This window comes from Apostichopus japonicus, chromosome 15 (genome assembly GCF_037975245.1).
Source record: "Apostichopus japonicus isolate 1M-3 chromosome 15, ASM3797524v1, whole genome shotgun sequence".
NCBI classification, from domain to species: Eukaryota; Metazoa; Echinodermata; class Holothuroidea; order Aspidochirotida; family Stichopodidae; genus Apostichopus; species Apostichopus japonicus.
Window position 1 is genome coordinate 693,019 of NC_092575.1, and position 16,821 is coordinate 709,839.

The 16,821-nt window shown below is 37.4% G+C and overlaps 1 protein-coding gene across 4 annotated transcripts in view; it reads left to right on the forward strand.

Moving 5' to 3' along the window:
- The window catches only part of LOC139981128 (autism susceptibility gene 2 protein homolog), a 175,701-nt gene that overhangs the window by 133,862 nt on the left and 25,018 nt on the right, over positions 1-16,821 (forward strand). For all 4 annotated transcript variants that reach the window (XM_071993311.1, XM_071993312.1, XM_071993313.1 and 1 more), the window contains 4 exons: positions 1,760-2,150; positions 9,379-9,647; positions 10,220-10,425; positions 10,879-10,911. In XM_071993311.1, coding sequence (XP_071849412.1) covers positions 1,760-2,150; positions 9,379-9,647; positions 10,220-10,425; positions 10,879-10,911 — 899 coding nt within the window. The remainder of the gene's footprint in view (positions 1-1,759; positions 2,151-9,378; positions 9,648-10,219; positions 10,426-10,878; positions 10,912-16,821) is intronic.

The following is a 16,821-nucleotide window of genomic DNA, read 5'->3' on the forward strand; positions in this document are numbered from 1 at the left end:
TTAATTAATTAATGAAAACATTTTAACTTGAAAGTCAGAACAGTCAGATTTTTGGGGAATAGAAGACTATAAGAATTAAGTCTTTATATCTATGTTTTATTTGCTCTAATGTTTATGAAAGTTTTTGTAAAATTTTCTTCACAATGTTGGTTATATTTACCATCAAATATTGGATTTGTACTAGGTAAAAGACAACTTTTATAACCAAGACATTGCATGGTAAAGAAAACAAAAGGAAATTTGTGATGGTTGATGACACTCTTCTGATAAATCACATCCATATGGTGGCTGTTGGTCATTTGTAAACATCAGGTGGAATGGTGTCCCTCCTCATCCCCTCCCTACTCTACCAACCTCCTACTTGCCTTGCTACTCTCCACGCAACTCTCCCATGCTGTCCTCACCCATCCCCACCAATCACCATCCCCTCCCACCAAGCACTCTCCACCATCCCTGCCCCCTTCTCTTGTTCTGTCATATTTAAACTGCTCAACTATCATGTCTAATACTGTTGTGTTTATATACTGTGTTGAATTGATTGAATTAGATTGGCTAGCCAATATAGCTAGCTCTCAGTATCGCAGGGACATGGTACGTCACTACGATTCCAATCACGTAGATGGTAGTCACATAGATACTGTATATCCTCATGAGGACATGTCCATATTTCTCTCAATATTGCAAGTTTTACTGACATTTGCTCTTCAAAATGGCTGTGACTCTCCAAGTTGTTTTGCTTGTTGCCGTTTGTTTATGTCTCCAGTCCAAATGCAGCGTCCATCTTTAAGCCCACACAGCAGCCCGAGTTTGACTTCACTTGTTTAAATGCTCTGCAGTCATCAAATTTCTCCCACTCTGTGCGTTTAAGTTTCCTTTTCTTGGGGAACTAAACCTGGTTGGAATTGATTTGATTGCTTCATTGGATGGTTGGAATTGAATAATAGATACCCTGTTAAGATGAAATCAAAATACTAGCAGGTTCTTGTAGGGTTGAAACAGCGGGGCTCGCATAAACGTGGGATTGGTAAATTGAAGTCGGTATGAGTCTGTCAGTGTCCGTAATGACTAGAGTTAACATGCAATTAGAGACAGGCAAAACAATTGGAGCTATAGTTAGCATTTTGTTTAATCCGAATTACCAAGGCGGGCGGGCGTCAACCGATGTAAATGGGTTGGATGCAAAACGGTAACACACTAACCTAATATTCTTGTGTAAGGGTTTGAATAACTGTGTTGATGTTAAACGTGTCATGTTTGGAAAAGTCGGATATATGACCAGTATTAAACCGTTCTTTGGGTTAAGTTGTTAGCCCTTTGGTGTTTTTCTAGCATTAACTTTACTGGAGGCTACCAGGCTGGCCTATTGACCTGGTTTACACAAGCTGGTGTTCTGTATGAACCAGAACTAGCTCTAGAATGTCATGTGATCTGATTTTCAACTTTTTTTCTTCTCAGAAAGTCTGTTTGAGCAAGGTTTAAGAATTGGTCATTGAGGAGAATTATCCACATTAAAAATTCTTGAATCTGTTAGTTTGATGTTTGTTCCCTCCAATACACCTACTCCCATTCAATTGAAAAATAGTTATGTACTTTACTATTTAGTCTACACTAAAGCAATAGGGCTACAGTATGTTTTATCAACATGACAAAACATAGGATGAAACATGGGATATTTTTCACAAGATTATTGCAGTGGTTGCTCTGGTTTATACAGTATACAGTTTACCTATTGTACATTTATTTCTTTTTATTTCTTCAGGGGATCCACTCACCAATGTGACAGCTAAGTCAACTCAGACAAACGGCGGGACCAGTCCCGATTCTGTATCCAGCCAGGAACCCCTTGCCACTAGACCAATTACTACTACAACTACCATAAGCACTGCCTCCACCTCTATAGTGTCAACCAACTACAAGCCAGCCAGGGAGGAGAGCACCAACACACAGACACATACTCATACAGACGCACCACACACATCCTCAAAGTCGACCGAGTCTGCCCCGGACATCGACAAGCGTCAAGTTACCAGCCAGGAACAGGAGAGAGTCTGCAAAGAGAAAGAGAGGCAAGTAGACGCTGAAAGAGAGAAAGCTGCCGAGAGGAAAAGAGAACGGGAGAGGTGCTATAGTAGAGGACCAGTCTGGCAAAGGTATGGATTGAGTCATCAAAAACATGTACCCTCTCTTCCTCACCCCTCTCCTCATGGGTTGGGAGGGAGTATAAGGGTAGTTAGAAGGACTATGGTGGCTTCACATCCCCCCTTCCCTCATGGGTTTGTTAGGGAGTATGGGGATAGTAGGAAACACCCATACCATAGCTTCATCTCCCCCCTCCCCACATGAGTTTGTGGTGTTTCTCCAACAAAATTAACATCAGCAGATGCACAGTTTACAATAAGGATTGATATTCCATTATATAAATTTCCATCCTGTCTGAGAAATAATAGGAGAGTGAAACCTGTGTAGCAGATCATTGTTCCAAAACACTGCGTTTATGTTCTGATTAGGCGTCTTGCGACTGTTCTTTAATGAGGCATTACTCTATGTGGAGTCAACTATAAAGGCATATATATGCAGGTTCCTTTCTGGCATGCACTTTAACTTAATCAAGGAACATCAATGATACAAAAGCCTACGTTAATGTTGCAAATCACAAGGAGGCTTGGATTGTCTGTGGCTCTGTAGGACAGTTAACTGTTAAACAGAATGAAGATCTTTACAGTACTACACATCACGTTTCTTGTACTGCAGTACCTATAGTATCTGAGCAACAGCTACTGCTGCTGCCTCAAACATATTGCTGATTTTTACTAAAACACAAAAGTAAGACCAACGTAATATCTTTCCATCATCACTGACGTTGTTAAGTTACTGTGTAACAGTTAGAGACGTACATCAGTCAACCTCAAGAAAGACAGCTAACTGTTTTGCTGATGTTCGTATGTAGAGCCTAACATTAGACCTACAGTATGTAGAGCCTAACATTAGACCTACAGTATGTAGAGCCTAAGATTAGACCTACAATTTGACTTTCACATATATATAGAGCCTACTAACATTAAACCTACAATTTGACTTTCACAGGATATGCAGATTTGGTGGGAATAGGCTAGTAACTAACATATCAGTCTTTGAATTTGAATCAAGCAGCCAATTGGAACCCTGGCAGACTGCAGCTGCCCTAGATGTGTTTCTACTTTCTGTATTGCATATTTCAGTGTATCTGTATTATACTGCCTTAGACTGTATTATACTGTCTTGGACTATTACACTATATTAGACTGTATTATACTGCCTCAGACTATTAGACTATATTAGACTGTATTATACTGCCTTGGACTATTAGACTATATTATACTGCCTTAGACTGTATTATACTGTCTTGGACTATTACACTATATTAGACTGTATTATACTGCCTCAGACTATTAGACTGTATTATACTGCCTCAGACTATTAGACTATATTAGACTGCCTGTAATCTGTAACATATCCTTCATCTTCTAACCTGTGATTCAGCCTACTTATTTTATCTGTCTGCGATGTAAAGATTTGTTTGTTACGATACCCTTCATACTATGATGACAAATCCATTTTGTTTTTCAATGTCAAGCTCCCAGATAACACGATCAGCACCTTCCAATTGGTGCATGTTTACAAGTTATCACCATCTCTGGCAGGCCTGCAGCCTTATCTCTGAGGCTGCCTTCAATTAACGATATCCTGATGAAGCCCCTCACATTGAATTCTAGTTATGTACAGGATGTTAGCTCATTCATGACTGCTGGCCTGTAGACAGAATCTCATTTCAAGATTCAAAAATCACTCCTTAACTTTTAACTTTAACATGGATTGTTCGATTAGGTACACTTTTACAACTCTTGTGGAATGATTAACATAGATTTTTCTGCTGTTAGATCTTAAAGTCCATTTAGGAAATTGATGCTCATCTGTTTATTAGATCACATGAGAACCCGATAAATGCAAGCAAAAATTGCTAGTTTCTTTCAAAAGTATATTCTCTGGAAGAATTTCTGATCCCCACACAACCCCCCCCCCCCCTCCCTTACATTATTCCCAGAAAATGAAGAGTGTTAAAGCTTGGAGCATGTCTTAGTAAGAGAAAATTCTTTGAGAGTGGTTGTCAGATTATTGGTGAAGTTAGGATCTGTGTGACCATTAATTTACTTTTCCAGCATATTTGTTATCTTTCTAGCATATTTGGCACACAGTACTGCCATCTAATTGTGTGGGAACAAGTTTTCTTATATTTTTGTGTTCATTCCTAACAGGTTTGTTTTTAATATGATCGAATCTATCAGGTCACACTTTGTCTGTGTAAAGTTTAGGATTAAGTTCAGTTGTTTATATATATTTCTAATTACAGATTATTCAAGGTTTGGTTCATCTGGCAATTTTCTTTACCACTAGAAAGGTCGTAAAGGCTAGCGTTTTAACAGTATACGAATCTTTGTACTTTACTATATATGGTAATGCAGTCTAGTCAACTGTTGAGCATTTTAAGGGTTTTTTTTATCTCACTGTTACTGGCACTAATTATCACAACTGTTATCATTTCATATCATAAGAAGATAAGACAACAAGAATAAATAACAAATCAATCCAGTTTCTAAAATTTCTGACAATATTTGTGCAAAAAACATAATTATTGACTTTATGTTTGTTGTTGCTAATGAACACTGTTCCTAAGTTGAGAATAGATCCAGTATTTTTCAGTTCCAGCTATATTTCTTCTCCTCAGTGTTGATATCAGTAATAGTAATCAATGCTACAGATATGGTGATTTTAGTGGAGTCGTTCGTTTGATAGTTAGCGGTATGTTTAATCCTAGATGTAATCGTCTCCACTAATAGACTGCTGGCTGCACAAACATGATAAATATGCCAAGATAAGATTACATTCATGATTCATGCAGACAGAGTAATCTTATAGAAGGTCTGATTTGCATTTTAAGTAGAAAGTACATTCCATTTGCATTAGGAGCATCATATTTATTGTTAGCAAAACTTCTTATCCTCATTGTTAGTCTCTGTAACATTATCTGGATATTTCCTCTTCTTTGGTAAAGAAATCTGCTGTATGTGTAATAGTTTTGTTGTTAATTGTGTTAAGTTGGATATTTGTTACAGTGTACCCTCTGTAATGTGTCCAGCTAGTTGTATACTGGTTGTGATCATCTTCCAATCTGAATCACTTCAAAACACCTTGTACTAAGATGAAATAACCATTGAACTACTCTCAGTCATTCCTACCGTGTGTTAACTCACTCTAGTGTTAGGAATAGCTCTGATTCCATCCTGCGTTTGTATAGGCCCACTCTACACACACTATGCAATTGTGTTGTACCATCACCTTTAACTCCACAACTTTGTTATAGTGCCACCACCTTCTTCAATCTTGTAGCATCATCCTGGTACCAGTTTGAAGCTAGCGGACATTAACAGCAAATTTAGTCACTAGGAGCAGACATTGAGAAACTTAGGTCACTAGTATGATTCTCTTCTGACACACACCACAGTATAAAGCAAGTCTGACATGATAAGTAGTAGTGATACATCATAGTGAGTAAATAGTGGTGGCTAGTGGTGTTTTTAAAGTGACTAGTGGTAAGGTAGAACTGGCTTAAGCATGGAAGTTCAGAGTTCCCTGATCACTTTAACATTGACAGCAAATAACATTACTTTGCTCAACATACTTATGTGACCTCTTTTAACAGGTTATTGCAGGTTGGAATCACCAACGACCCAGTAGGCTTAAATCTGTTCAGTTTGCCAAAAATCATAATATGTTTGACCTTGCCTTTTTGGGGCATCTGTGTAATTTCAAGGTCTCCAATGGGTTTGATCTAAATGACCTTGTAAGGCCAAGTTCATGTCAAGGGTTTATTGATAGTTTGACTTATGTAGATATTATCATCAAGGCTACCACCATCCAATACCTGCGAGTTGCTGCAGAGGTTCTGATTGGCTCACCAGACATTTATTGGGTGACCCCTTTCAATGTCTGACTGCACTCTGGGGGGGCCGGGGGGGGCTAAAGATAAAAAGTAATTGAATATTTGATGTATATTGTTAGTATTATCCAAGAAGCTTGGGGAAGCTGGTAGACACTGTCATCAATGATACTGTAAACAAATTAAGAACGATGAGTTTTATTTATTCTGAAGATACAGTAGACATGCAGAGATGAATCCAGTGGTGGTAATTTCAATTACCAGGATACTACACACAGCAGTAACACACTGAGTATTTTATTCAGATAATCAGACTTATCACATACAGCTGTTGGTTTGTTATTGTCCTTATATGGTGTTTGGTTGCGGTCAGCTAAATACACCTGCTCTACTTTTGTGTTTCAGTACTAGCTTTAATAGGGAGGCCCATTTAGCTGTCAAGTCATGGTGCGGTATCAGTTCTAGGTTATACAGTAATTGTGAATGGCAGTGATTACGTTTGTGGTTATCCAGGTATCTCCAGACTCCAGTCAGAGTGGGTTGTTCAAACAGTTGTTAAGTATTTTGCTATGTTCAGCTATATGATGGTGTTCCATTTATCTTTCTGGCTCGTTCAGCTGTCAAGTAGTCATGGTGTGGTGTTAGTTTCTTACAAATGTAAATTATGTAAATGAGGATGATATGGTTGGTTAATGTTCACAGGTATCTCCAGTCACTTGGTACAGTTTCAGTTTTCAGTTTCCATCATTCCAGTATACTTAGCCTAAAATACAATTTATAAATAGGAGAGTATAAAAAGTTATGACACATAACAATAACAACAATAATAAAAAGAAAATTGATTAAAGGCATTAATAAAGGGCATTTTAAAGGTTAGAAGTCTGGGTAGCTTCACATGTGGTAGATGTTACCGACAATGTTTTTATGAATTTAAGTAATTTCATCATTTTGCTAAATCCATATTGAATAGTATCTGGAGTAATGACATAAACACTGTCAGGCACCACGGATCCCTATCTAACACCTCCCAGCAAACATCTTTGGAACTCGGAGTGGCAGGGCAGTTGAACAATGTGACCACTATTGGATAACATTGTGTAACCAGACCTCAACATATTATCATGCTAGAATATTGGAAGCTGAAGATGCCAAGTGTTGGTGCGGTCGTGTTATACTTCTACACATGCTGCACCTTCATGTGATAATTACTCTCAGTTCTAAAAGTGTGTAGATTAGCATGTTTGTAGACCGTTACAGTATGTCATATTTCATGCATATCTATGTCCAGCAGATTTAATATTAAGTTGTTTTTATATACCAATAAGTAATGACTCCTTACCATGATATAGCCCAGCTGTATGGTGGATTGCTGTAACAGTTTTGATACTTTAAATTCTTTTATCATGGGAGATACCTTTCTACTCGTCTGTTATTGTGGCTACGTTGAAACAGTTCCCAACAAATGTGTTGTACAATAGACATGGCTTGTGGTTCATCTTAATTTCTGAAAAGGTCTGTGTCGTTAATATAAATGATGATATCATTAATATCTACACAGTTGACACTATACAGTACAGGTGGACAGTATGTAAGTCAGTGTAAGTTCTTGAAACTGTATTAACAACAACAACAAAAACCCCAAAAGCAGTTTGCTTTATAGTTGTGATTGGATGGAAAGCCTTCTTTCTGCTAATTATTAACTCCTTGATACAAGTTTTTTCCTGGTAGTGGACATTATGAGAATTACCATTTTATAGTTTATTTGCTGCAAAAAGTTGCACTTTGATAACACCTGCCCCTCTTACTTGCCAGCTTCAAAATAAGATAGATTCCCTGCAGTCTAACAATTCCCAGAAAACAGGTGTTCATGTGAAAAGGGCAAAAATTATATAGAATTAATAGAAATTTTAACTTTTACATGACACAGTGTCCTTTGCTATAAAGCCTGAAATAGATCTCTCCATGTGTCTCTGTGCCAGCATGTGAGACTTGAACCGATGTATGTTATTAAGGAAACATTTGGCTATTGATAACATTGTCTTCTATATATATCTTTTCCATTGTTGCCAGGAGTGAAAAACCTTCTGTTATAATTGAAGTTTGGTTTGCAGTTTCAACTGTACACCTAAGAATCACTTAACATTTCCCAGCTGTTGAACCTTGAAGTCATGTAAATATCAGCTATTGTAGGGACATATTCTAATTTAGACAACCTCCCTCCCCTCACACTAATAACGCCCACTCCAGAGATTAACATCAGATTTTGTCTCCTCACATAAAGCCAAAGTGTGGACATGTACTGTATCACACTTGGCATAGTTAATGAGTTTTAAATGTGGTTTTATTGAATTTTTGACAGTTATGTTACAAAGATCATAGATTACAATTACTGCACTCTGACCAATCAGGACAGTTATACAATCAGCTCTCTGCATTACCTATAGCTGCTATGTAAGATTGGACTGGTTACATCTGCAGGCATCTCTTCCAACAAATTGAGTTATTTGATCCTCCTAATCTTTGGGTGAATTCCACTGCTTCTCGGTGCTAAACATTTTGCCTCTCTAGGAGAGAGATGCATATGTTTTATTCAAGATGAGTGGAGCTGCTGTACGAGATGAGTTTGGTATATCACTTGTTTTGGTTATGTTTCTTGATACCCAGAGCGGCTCAGATGAGCTGTTTACATTAGTATACACTCTAGACTACTATGCTTGCTCATAAATTTGCAAGTTGTTTAAACAGACATCAGCATTGCTTGGTATTAATATGACAAAGACGTAGCCATGCATTACTATCAGCATCGGCTGCCTCACATGTGTAAACTAACCCACCAGGACATAGCAATGCACAGCGGATAGGACTCTTGAATAATTTATGAAACTCACATCTTAGATTTGTGTACGTTACTCAAAAAAGCGGGAAAACAGGTTGTCTGAAATTACTATGGATGAAGACGTGTGATGAGTACAGCAGACAGTAGTGTACAGCTGACCGTGTAAAAAGAAATTAAACAAGATTGAAATAATAGTGCTCATGAAACGGAATATTTGCGGAATATAACATCCATCTTTGAACCAACTTGTGTGTTTAAGAAACGTAAATATGTTTGTCTTTCAGAGTGGCATTGTAAATGATACATGTAACGTAATATGTAATATATTTATGCAACAGTTGCAGTGATATGCTGGTCATAACAAGCACAAGTTTTGAGGATTGTGTACAGCAGTTGATGGAAAAGATAACTTACCTCAAATTGCACAGGAATTTATCTTTATTCACTACCAGTACAAGTTTTTGTCTGATTATATTAATTACTACATAGCCTTGTATTCAAGCTATTATCTGAAGATATTGATTATTGAAATAGATATTTAGAACGATTTATTTTATCTTGTTTGCAGTAACCAGCCTGGGAGCAGTAATACACAACCCCCTCGTCCATCCTCACACCATCCTCCACCTTATGGTACAGTGCAAGGCCCAGTTTCATCCTATCGCCTGTCCCCCTGCCTACCACCTCCTCATCAGAACCCCCATAGTATGTTCTCAGCTGCAAGTGTGAGACCCCAGACACCCCTGACATCAACAGCATTACCAATGCCAACACAAGCCACTCCTAACGCTAACCCATTTGGAGCTGAATCTGGCCCCAATTTTTCCTATTCAAAAGGTAAGGAGATTGTTATCATGTTTGCATCTTGTAATTGGACAACATTATCTGACAGAAATACTAAGTTTGATTTGTTGCAGAACAATGAAAACGATATTGATGAGTAGGCTGGGAAAACTGAAATAGTTTTCAAAATTTTGTGTAGCATTTTCAAAGGAATCTGAATTAGTCATTTTGAATACTGTAGTTCCTATGTAGGGAACTGCTATACATCTTTACACTTGTATAGCAACAACTTGACCATTTTACGATGCGATACTGGATCAATTTTTCCCTGGTGTGTGTTAATTGTTTTTAATTTGTTGAGAAATGGCCCTTTTCAGCATTGGCAAGCTGAGCCTGTCGACATGTGACTTGCCCAGTGTTGGCAGAATGCAACCATTGATAAATGGTCTCATCATCTGGTAAGAAACAATAAGCTGAACTGGTGAATTTGAGGTTTGTCTTCATGTTTTTGTTAATTGTCCTAATTAAAAGCATGGTTGTAGGTACCAGTGGTATGGTACTCATTAGTCTAAATTAGTTTATAGCCCAAATTCCAGCATTATACTTTTCTTGTTTCTTGGTAACAGGTAACCAACAACAAGAACTCATACAGGAACTGAACAGTCGCTTCATCCACAACCAGCAGAGCATGACCACATACCCCCCACTCATGCCCCTTATGAGAGAAACTCACATGCATCAGCATATGCACCAGCATCAACACACCCACGCGTTTGTGCCCCCGGCACCCATCGCAGGGAACGGCATCCTACCCCCTGTTTCCCCTCAGCTGGTAAGTCAAACAGAATCAATGTACTAATCATATCTTCTTCACAAATATTAATTATATTTTCCTCTGATTGACCAAAAGCTCTCTGCAAACTCAACAAGTATGACCAAATTTTGAAAAAGCAAATAGATTTTGGCTTGTATTGGCCAGGTCGGTGGTACAAATTCAGTTCTAGCAGACAAAGCCTTGCTTAGCTCAAAGTTTTGAAGCTGGCTATATTAAGTGTACACCAGATTAACTATGCCTCAAGTATACCATGATTAATTGCACAGAAATGCAAATAAACAATGTTGGTCAGTGTTTGATAGACATATCCTAGAGCAAACTCCTCACAGCTATAAGCAAGGGATTGCTGACATTTTACTTCCAGTATGGCAAGCAATATTGAGTACTCACTCTCCTAAAACATTGTAACTTTTCATTGTAATTCTTGCAAATATTTTATCTTCTTTACAGTCTCGCGAGAGGGAACAACACAAAGCATTCCAGGTAAGTGCTAGGAATTGAATCATATTCCATATTTAGTTGAGAGATCAGATTGAAATCTTATGGTATGGTATTATGGTGATGATTGTAGAGTGCTAGATATCCACTTCTTTCATGGAGCTGTTTGATGATGATGATTGTAGAGTGCTAGTCATCCACTTCTTTCATGGAACTGTTTGATGATGATGATTGTAGAGTGCTAGTCATCCACTTCTTTCATTGAGCTGTATGATGGTGATGATTGTAGAGTGCTAGATATCCACTTCTTTCATGGAACTGTTTGATGATGATGATTGTAGAGTGCTAGATATCCACTTCTTTCATGGAACTGTTTGATGATGATGATTGTAGAGTGCTAGATATCCACTTCTTTCATTGAGCTGTTTGATGGTGATGATTGTAGAGTGCTAGTCATCCACTTCTTTCATTGAGCTGTATGATGGTGATGATTGTAGAGTGCTAGATATCCACTTCTTTCATTGAGCTGTATGATGATGATTGTAGAGTGCTAGATATCCACTTCTTTCATGGAACTGTTTGATGATGATGATTGTAGAGTGCTAGATATCCACTTCTTTCATGGAACTGTTTGATGATGATGATTGTAGAGTGCTAGATATCCACTTCTTTCATGGAGCTGTTTGATGATGATGATTGTAGAGTGCTAGTCATCCACTTCTTTCATGGAGCTGTTTGATGATGATGATTGTAGAGTGCTAGATATCCACTTCATTCATTGCGCTAAATAACCCATTCAGAAGATATTTTGACACTTAAACCTTTACTATTTGTAGCCCTGGGGAAAAATGTCTTTTACCTTGAATTGAAAAGATTCTGACATTTAGTGCTTAAATAAGTTCATTAATCACTGAAGGCCTGTTTAGTTGGTTTGTAGTAGTCTTTAATGCTCAGTGATCCAATGAAAGGGGCATTCATTCTCTTATTGGTGGGGAGGCAGGTAGTGAAGGCATATATAACAGGTACCAATGCCTCTTGTCGTTTCAAGGCATGAAGAGCAGTTTTGAGTGAGGCAGATGTTGACTGTATCGAGAAGTCAGCAGGACAATATAAATGCCATTATATTAATTTTACAGACGCATAGTTGGACAACCTTAACAGACTATGCTCATCATCCTACATTCAAACAAGTATTATTCCTGCTCGAGAATCTAGGCCAAGACTGGCCCCTAGGGCCACATTCACAGAAACGTTTTAAATTTGAAGAAAATTGGATGAAATTGAAGTAAATTGTCTAGTTGAAATATTCTTGTTTTCTAGTCAGTGACAAGTCTTTCTGAGTGCCCTGTAACCAACTTTGCAATAAAAAAAGAAAAAATGCCTTGTGTTAGCAATCATGTGATGGAAATTGTAAATTTGCGTTGCATCAGGGAATCGCATTTAACTGTTCCCCAAAGGTAGCTTCAGGAATTCCTGTTTGTTTTCCTTCCCGATGGGATTTGCTTGATTTCATTTTGCTTGGAGGAACAGTCGTTTTTATTGTTCGCCTGTTCGGGGTGCTAGCGGGATACTACGTTTCAATGAGAGGGCCACCCCCAAAGAATATGTAGTCTTTTGAGCAGATTAATGTGATAAGTTACATTTCAGCTCTCCCTAATGCCATCAACTCAGTCATTTCCCTAATGAGATAGAGCAGATCCCATTAGATATGCAGTAAAGAGATCTAAATTAAGAATAATGTCGTAATCATAAACGCTAAGGACTGCGTTGATGCGCTCCTTCAGCACGTCAATGTCGATTTGAGCAGGTAGGCACCAGGGTTTGGCACTCAGCTAGCAGTAATTTGCTCAAATTGGCAGGAAATTAGCACAACAAGTGTCCCATTAGTCTGAGTTAGACTGGCTTATCTAAGCTGACAGGGTGAATTTGTGGAAAGGCATTCGGGAGGATAGAGGATGGTTGTTTCCCCCAGGGGGGTAAGAGGGTGCGATATAGTATGCTCTACTGCACAGGCTTGAAGGTGGTAACTCCAGTAGGATTGCAGGCCAAGATGATCAAATTTGAAAAGGTCAAAGGTTTCATAATGGCTGATGGGAGGAGGAAGTTTTTACCTTGGTTTGGTTTTTGTTGTGGAATTAGAGACCGCCTACCGTTTCTGTTGATGTTGTTCCGATTTGTTACTGTGAGTGAAGCTGTGGTATAATTAACAAACCCAGGGGTGCCCACCTCTCTGGTCCTCCTTGTTTAACGGTAACAAGAATTTCAAGTTAAAAATACCCGTGTCTGATCATCTTTGGCCTCCATGGTTCCTTCTTGTTTTTCTGACAAACAATGTGATTGTATAGTTCAAGTGGAATCATTCACCCACTCTCGGTTTTACAACCAAATGTTAACATTAATAATTTAGTTGCCATAAGAAATGACCTACATTGTGAGTGTCTATCCTCACATTTTGTTTTGAACCTACTGTATGTTTTCAAAAACTTACCTACTTCTGCAATCATTTTAGGGCACTGGGAAAATTCATGTCAAACGCTGAAAAGATCTCAGTGGTAAATGTACATAGCTATTAACAATTAGTGTTGGGAAGCATAGACTTGACATTAGTGATTGGCACCACTATAACCCAGTGCAATTCAGTTAATGGTTTTGATAATAACAAGATCCTTCATGGTGACCCTCATTTAATATAGAAATTGATTTCAAATTAATACTTATCAATTTCTGATGAGTTAAAAGAGTTTGCAGTTTTTTTTACGTTGCCATTAATTTCCAATGTCAGTGAATTTGTACCTGTTTTATATATGTATACCAGGATATCATTCTCAGATCTTTACTTTTCCATTCTGGTCATCAATATTCTCTCACTCAGTAGGGCATCACCTCCCCCCCCCCCCTTTCAGACACAAATTTCAACTGCAGTCACCTTTGAAAATGGGGAATTTGTTTGCAAGTTAATTATCTATTTATTGTCAACTTTGTTTCAAATTGAAATTGAATCTTCTTTTGCAACAAAACCATTTAATAGAAGCAATCAAAACTTAGATGGCTGTTGTTGTTATTTCAGTTTGGCTGGGAATGTCACTGATTAACAACTTTCAAGTCTAAGTCAGATTCTATCCTATATATTGGAATGTAGGACATAATGAACTCCCATTGTGAACTCCTCTCTCTGTCTTATACAGTGGAGTTGTTCCTCTCCATAACAATCTACAAATGAATGGTAATTATCACCAATCTTTAGAGCGTACCAAAGATTGTCACTGAACAACTGGTCGGCGCCTTGCTTCGTGTCTTACTGCTCCCGCAACGACAAATGCTGTAGGTGTCTTCCAAGCATCACGCTCTAGCCAGATTTTAATCCGTCCCAGCAATTACCCATCCTCTCATGTTTCATGGCTATTACAGGCTGTTTACTAATTACTGGTCCCCGGACGACCTCCCAGAGTCATCATTAGTATCATTTTGCTCCACTGTTGAAGTTTGTAATTTTTCTAGTGCATCTCTAGAGACCCTGCCCTGCATTACATTACATCTCATCCAAATTATAAAAGAGCACTGTTTGCCAATTCCTATCAAAGCATCTACTATATGCTTGTTTCTTGTGTCTGTTTATACTGGGTTTATTTTTTTCTCTTTTTTTTCTTTTTTTTCCTTTATTCTCCTTTTTTCTTCTTTCTCGGGACATTAATTTTCTGTGATAGTTACGAGTAATTATTGATGAAAGTTTTTTTGGATTGAGATGTCATCATTCATCAGAAGTTGTTCAACCATGATAACAAAAAAAATTAGAGCAGGTGGGGGGCCCAAGGGTCGCATGAAGTGAAACTAGCTAAAAGTTCTATGTGACTTAAACAGAAGAGGATAATGACAGTAGAATATATACATAGACCATTACGGTTTGTTGGATATTACAAGAAAATACAAACAATTAAAGTTAAATTGTGATTTTACATTTCTTTAATAACTTTTAACTAATCACAGGGAAAATAGTACTTTTTCTATTCTATTTATGTTAGTTCTTAATGAAATTTTTCTACTATGATTCAATTGCGGTTTTGTTCGCCTAATGTTTCATACAAATCTGCTGAAACCTAGTATATAGCTATATTTGTTTCTGAAAATGGCAGTTAACGTTAACATAGTTGCCTGTACACGGACACCATAAACACCTTGCCTTAATATTTGAGCATAATTGGTCTCTCTGAGTGCATCTAAGATAAATTAAAAATGACTGTAGGCTTTGTTAACCGCGAATAGAAGTATGAATTTTGAAGCCCCTGTTTTATCAACGTATAAACCATACTTGTGTTGCTTTGTAGTCCCTTGATTAACCTTACTACCGAATACCTCAAGAGACATTAGCTGTAGTGTGTGAAAACAGCTTTTAGTGTTTGCGCTATAGTACTTTATGACAAGTTTGATGAACCTCCAAGGATGATTTAAATTAAGACTGCCATCTATCAAATGAAGACACCATTCTAATTATCATGCCTCAGAGGAATGTTCATTTGGGAATTTATATTATAGTTATGATGCTTTCATTTCTAAATATTTTTCCATCCAGATAGCCTTTTTCATACAAGGTTAATCAAATGCAAAGGCAAATTGAAAAATTTCAAATTTTTGTAATTTTCTATTTTCTTTTTTATTATTTTTCTTCAATATTTTTAATGACTAGTCAAGTTTTAAAAAATAGATTCAAGCTCTGGGATTTAGTATCAACTTCACAAAGGCAAATTGAAAAATTGTAATTTTCTATTTTCCTTTTTATGATTTTTCTTCAATATTGTTCATGACTAGTCAAGTTTTAAAAACAGAAAATTCAACGCTCTGGGATTTAGTATCAAATTCGGTCATAAATTGACCAAAATCAACAGCAAAAGCTGATTTAAACACACTCATTTACAGGATAATAACTCATTTAACGTCAATATGTAATCAGCTGTACGGGTTACTGAATCCAATCATTATCTGGATGAAAGTAGCAAGTAGCTTAATCTTAGAAGAGGAGGAGGAGGAGTAGGAAGCAGGAGGCGGAAGATGCTCAAGGGCTCCTCGGATGGAGGGAGGAAGGCCTTGTTTGATTTGTATCGTCTTGAGTCTAATGGCTTGATAATGGCAACGGGAATACTACCATCTCTCGTAAACAAGCCACACGTTTGCCAGGCAGCCATGCTTCTAAGCTCAATTACCGCTCAATTTATCAAGTTTGACAGGCCAGGAAATCTCATATGACTAAGCCGTTGTTTTCAAATGGTTTTCAGAATAATGGCATATCCTCGCAGCTACATTCCTGGGAGGATATTGGGTTCGATGCAGTTTATTAAATTGACTGGGTGTCTAATTAAGCAATTATAAATGAATGCAATAGTGGAATCCAATTAGGGATACCTACTCCTCCAGAGAAAGTTACCATCACAACTTAATTAGTCGAGCAATCAACAGGCTAATCATATCAGCAAAACTTTAATGCAAGAAATTAAATGCTATCTGCTCGAAGCTAGGCTTTTTTTCTCAAGAGGTGTTAATATGAAATGAAGGGGGTAGATACATCCCTCATTGTTTGAGTGTCTTTATTCACATGTTTTATATTATCTATTTATAGGTTTTATATTATCTATTCACAGGTTTTATATTATATATTTACAGGGTTTGATACCTTTGAAGCAGAACAGCAGAGTTAATTTTGTGCTTATAACAATAAAACCCCATTCATTGACCAGTATTATGACATTATTAAACTACTGTAGTCTGCAACTGTTCATCAGTAATGAAAGCAGATTAAAGTTGAAAATTTTAGGAACTAAAGGGACAGGTTTTTGGAGTCTGCTTTCAAAAATTTATGACATCATAAATGTTTGCTTCAAGTTCACATTTGGTACAAAGTAGGCCTTTTTTTATCATTTTCAAACGAGTATATCAATACTGGTTATGATTGCAAATTTAAACATG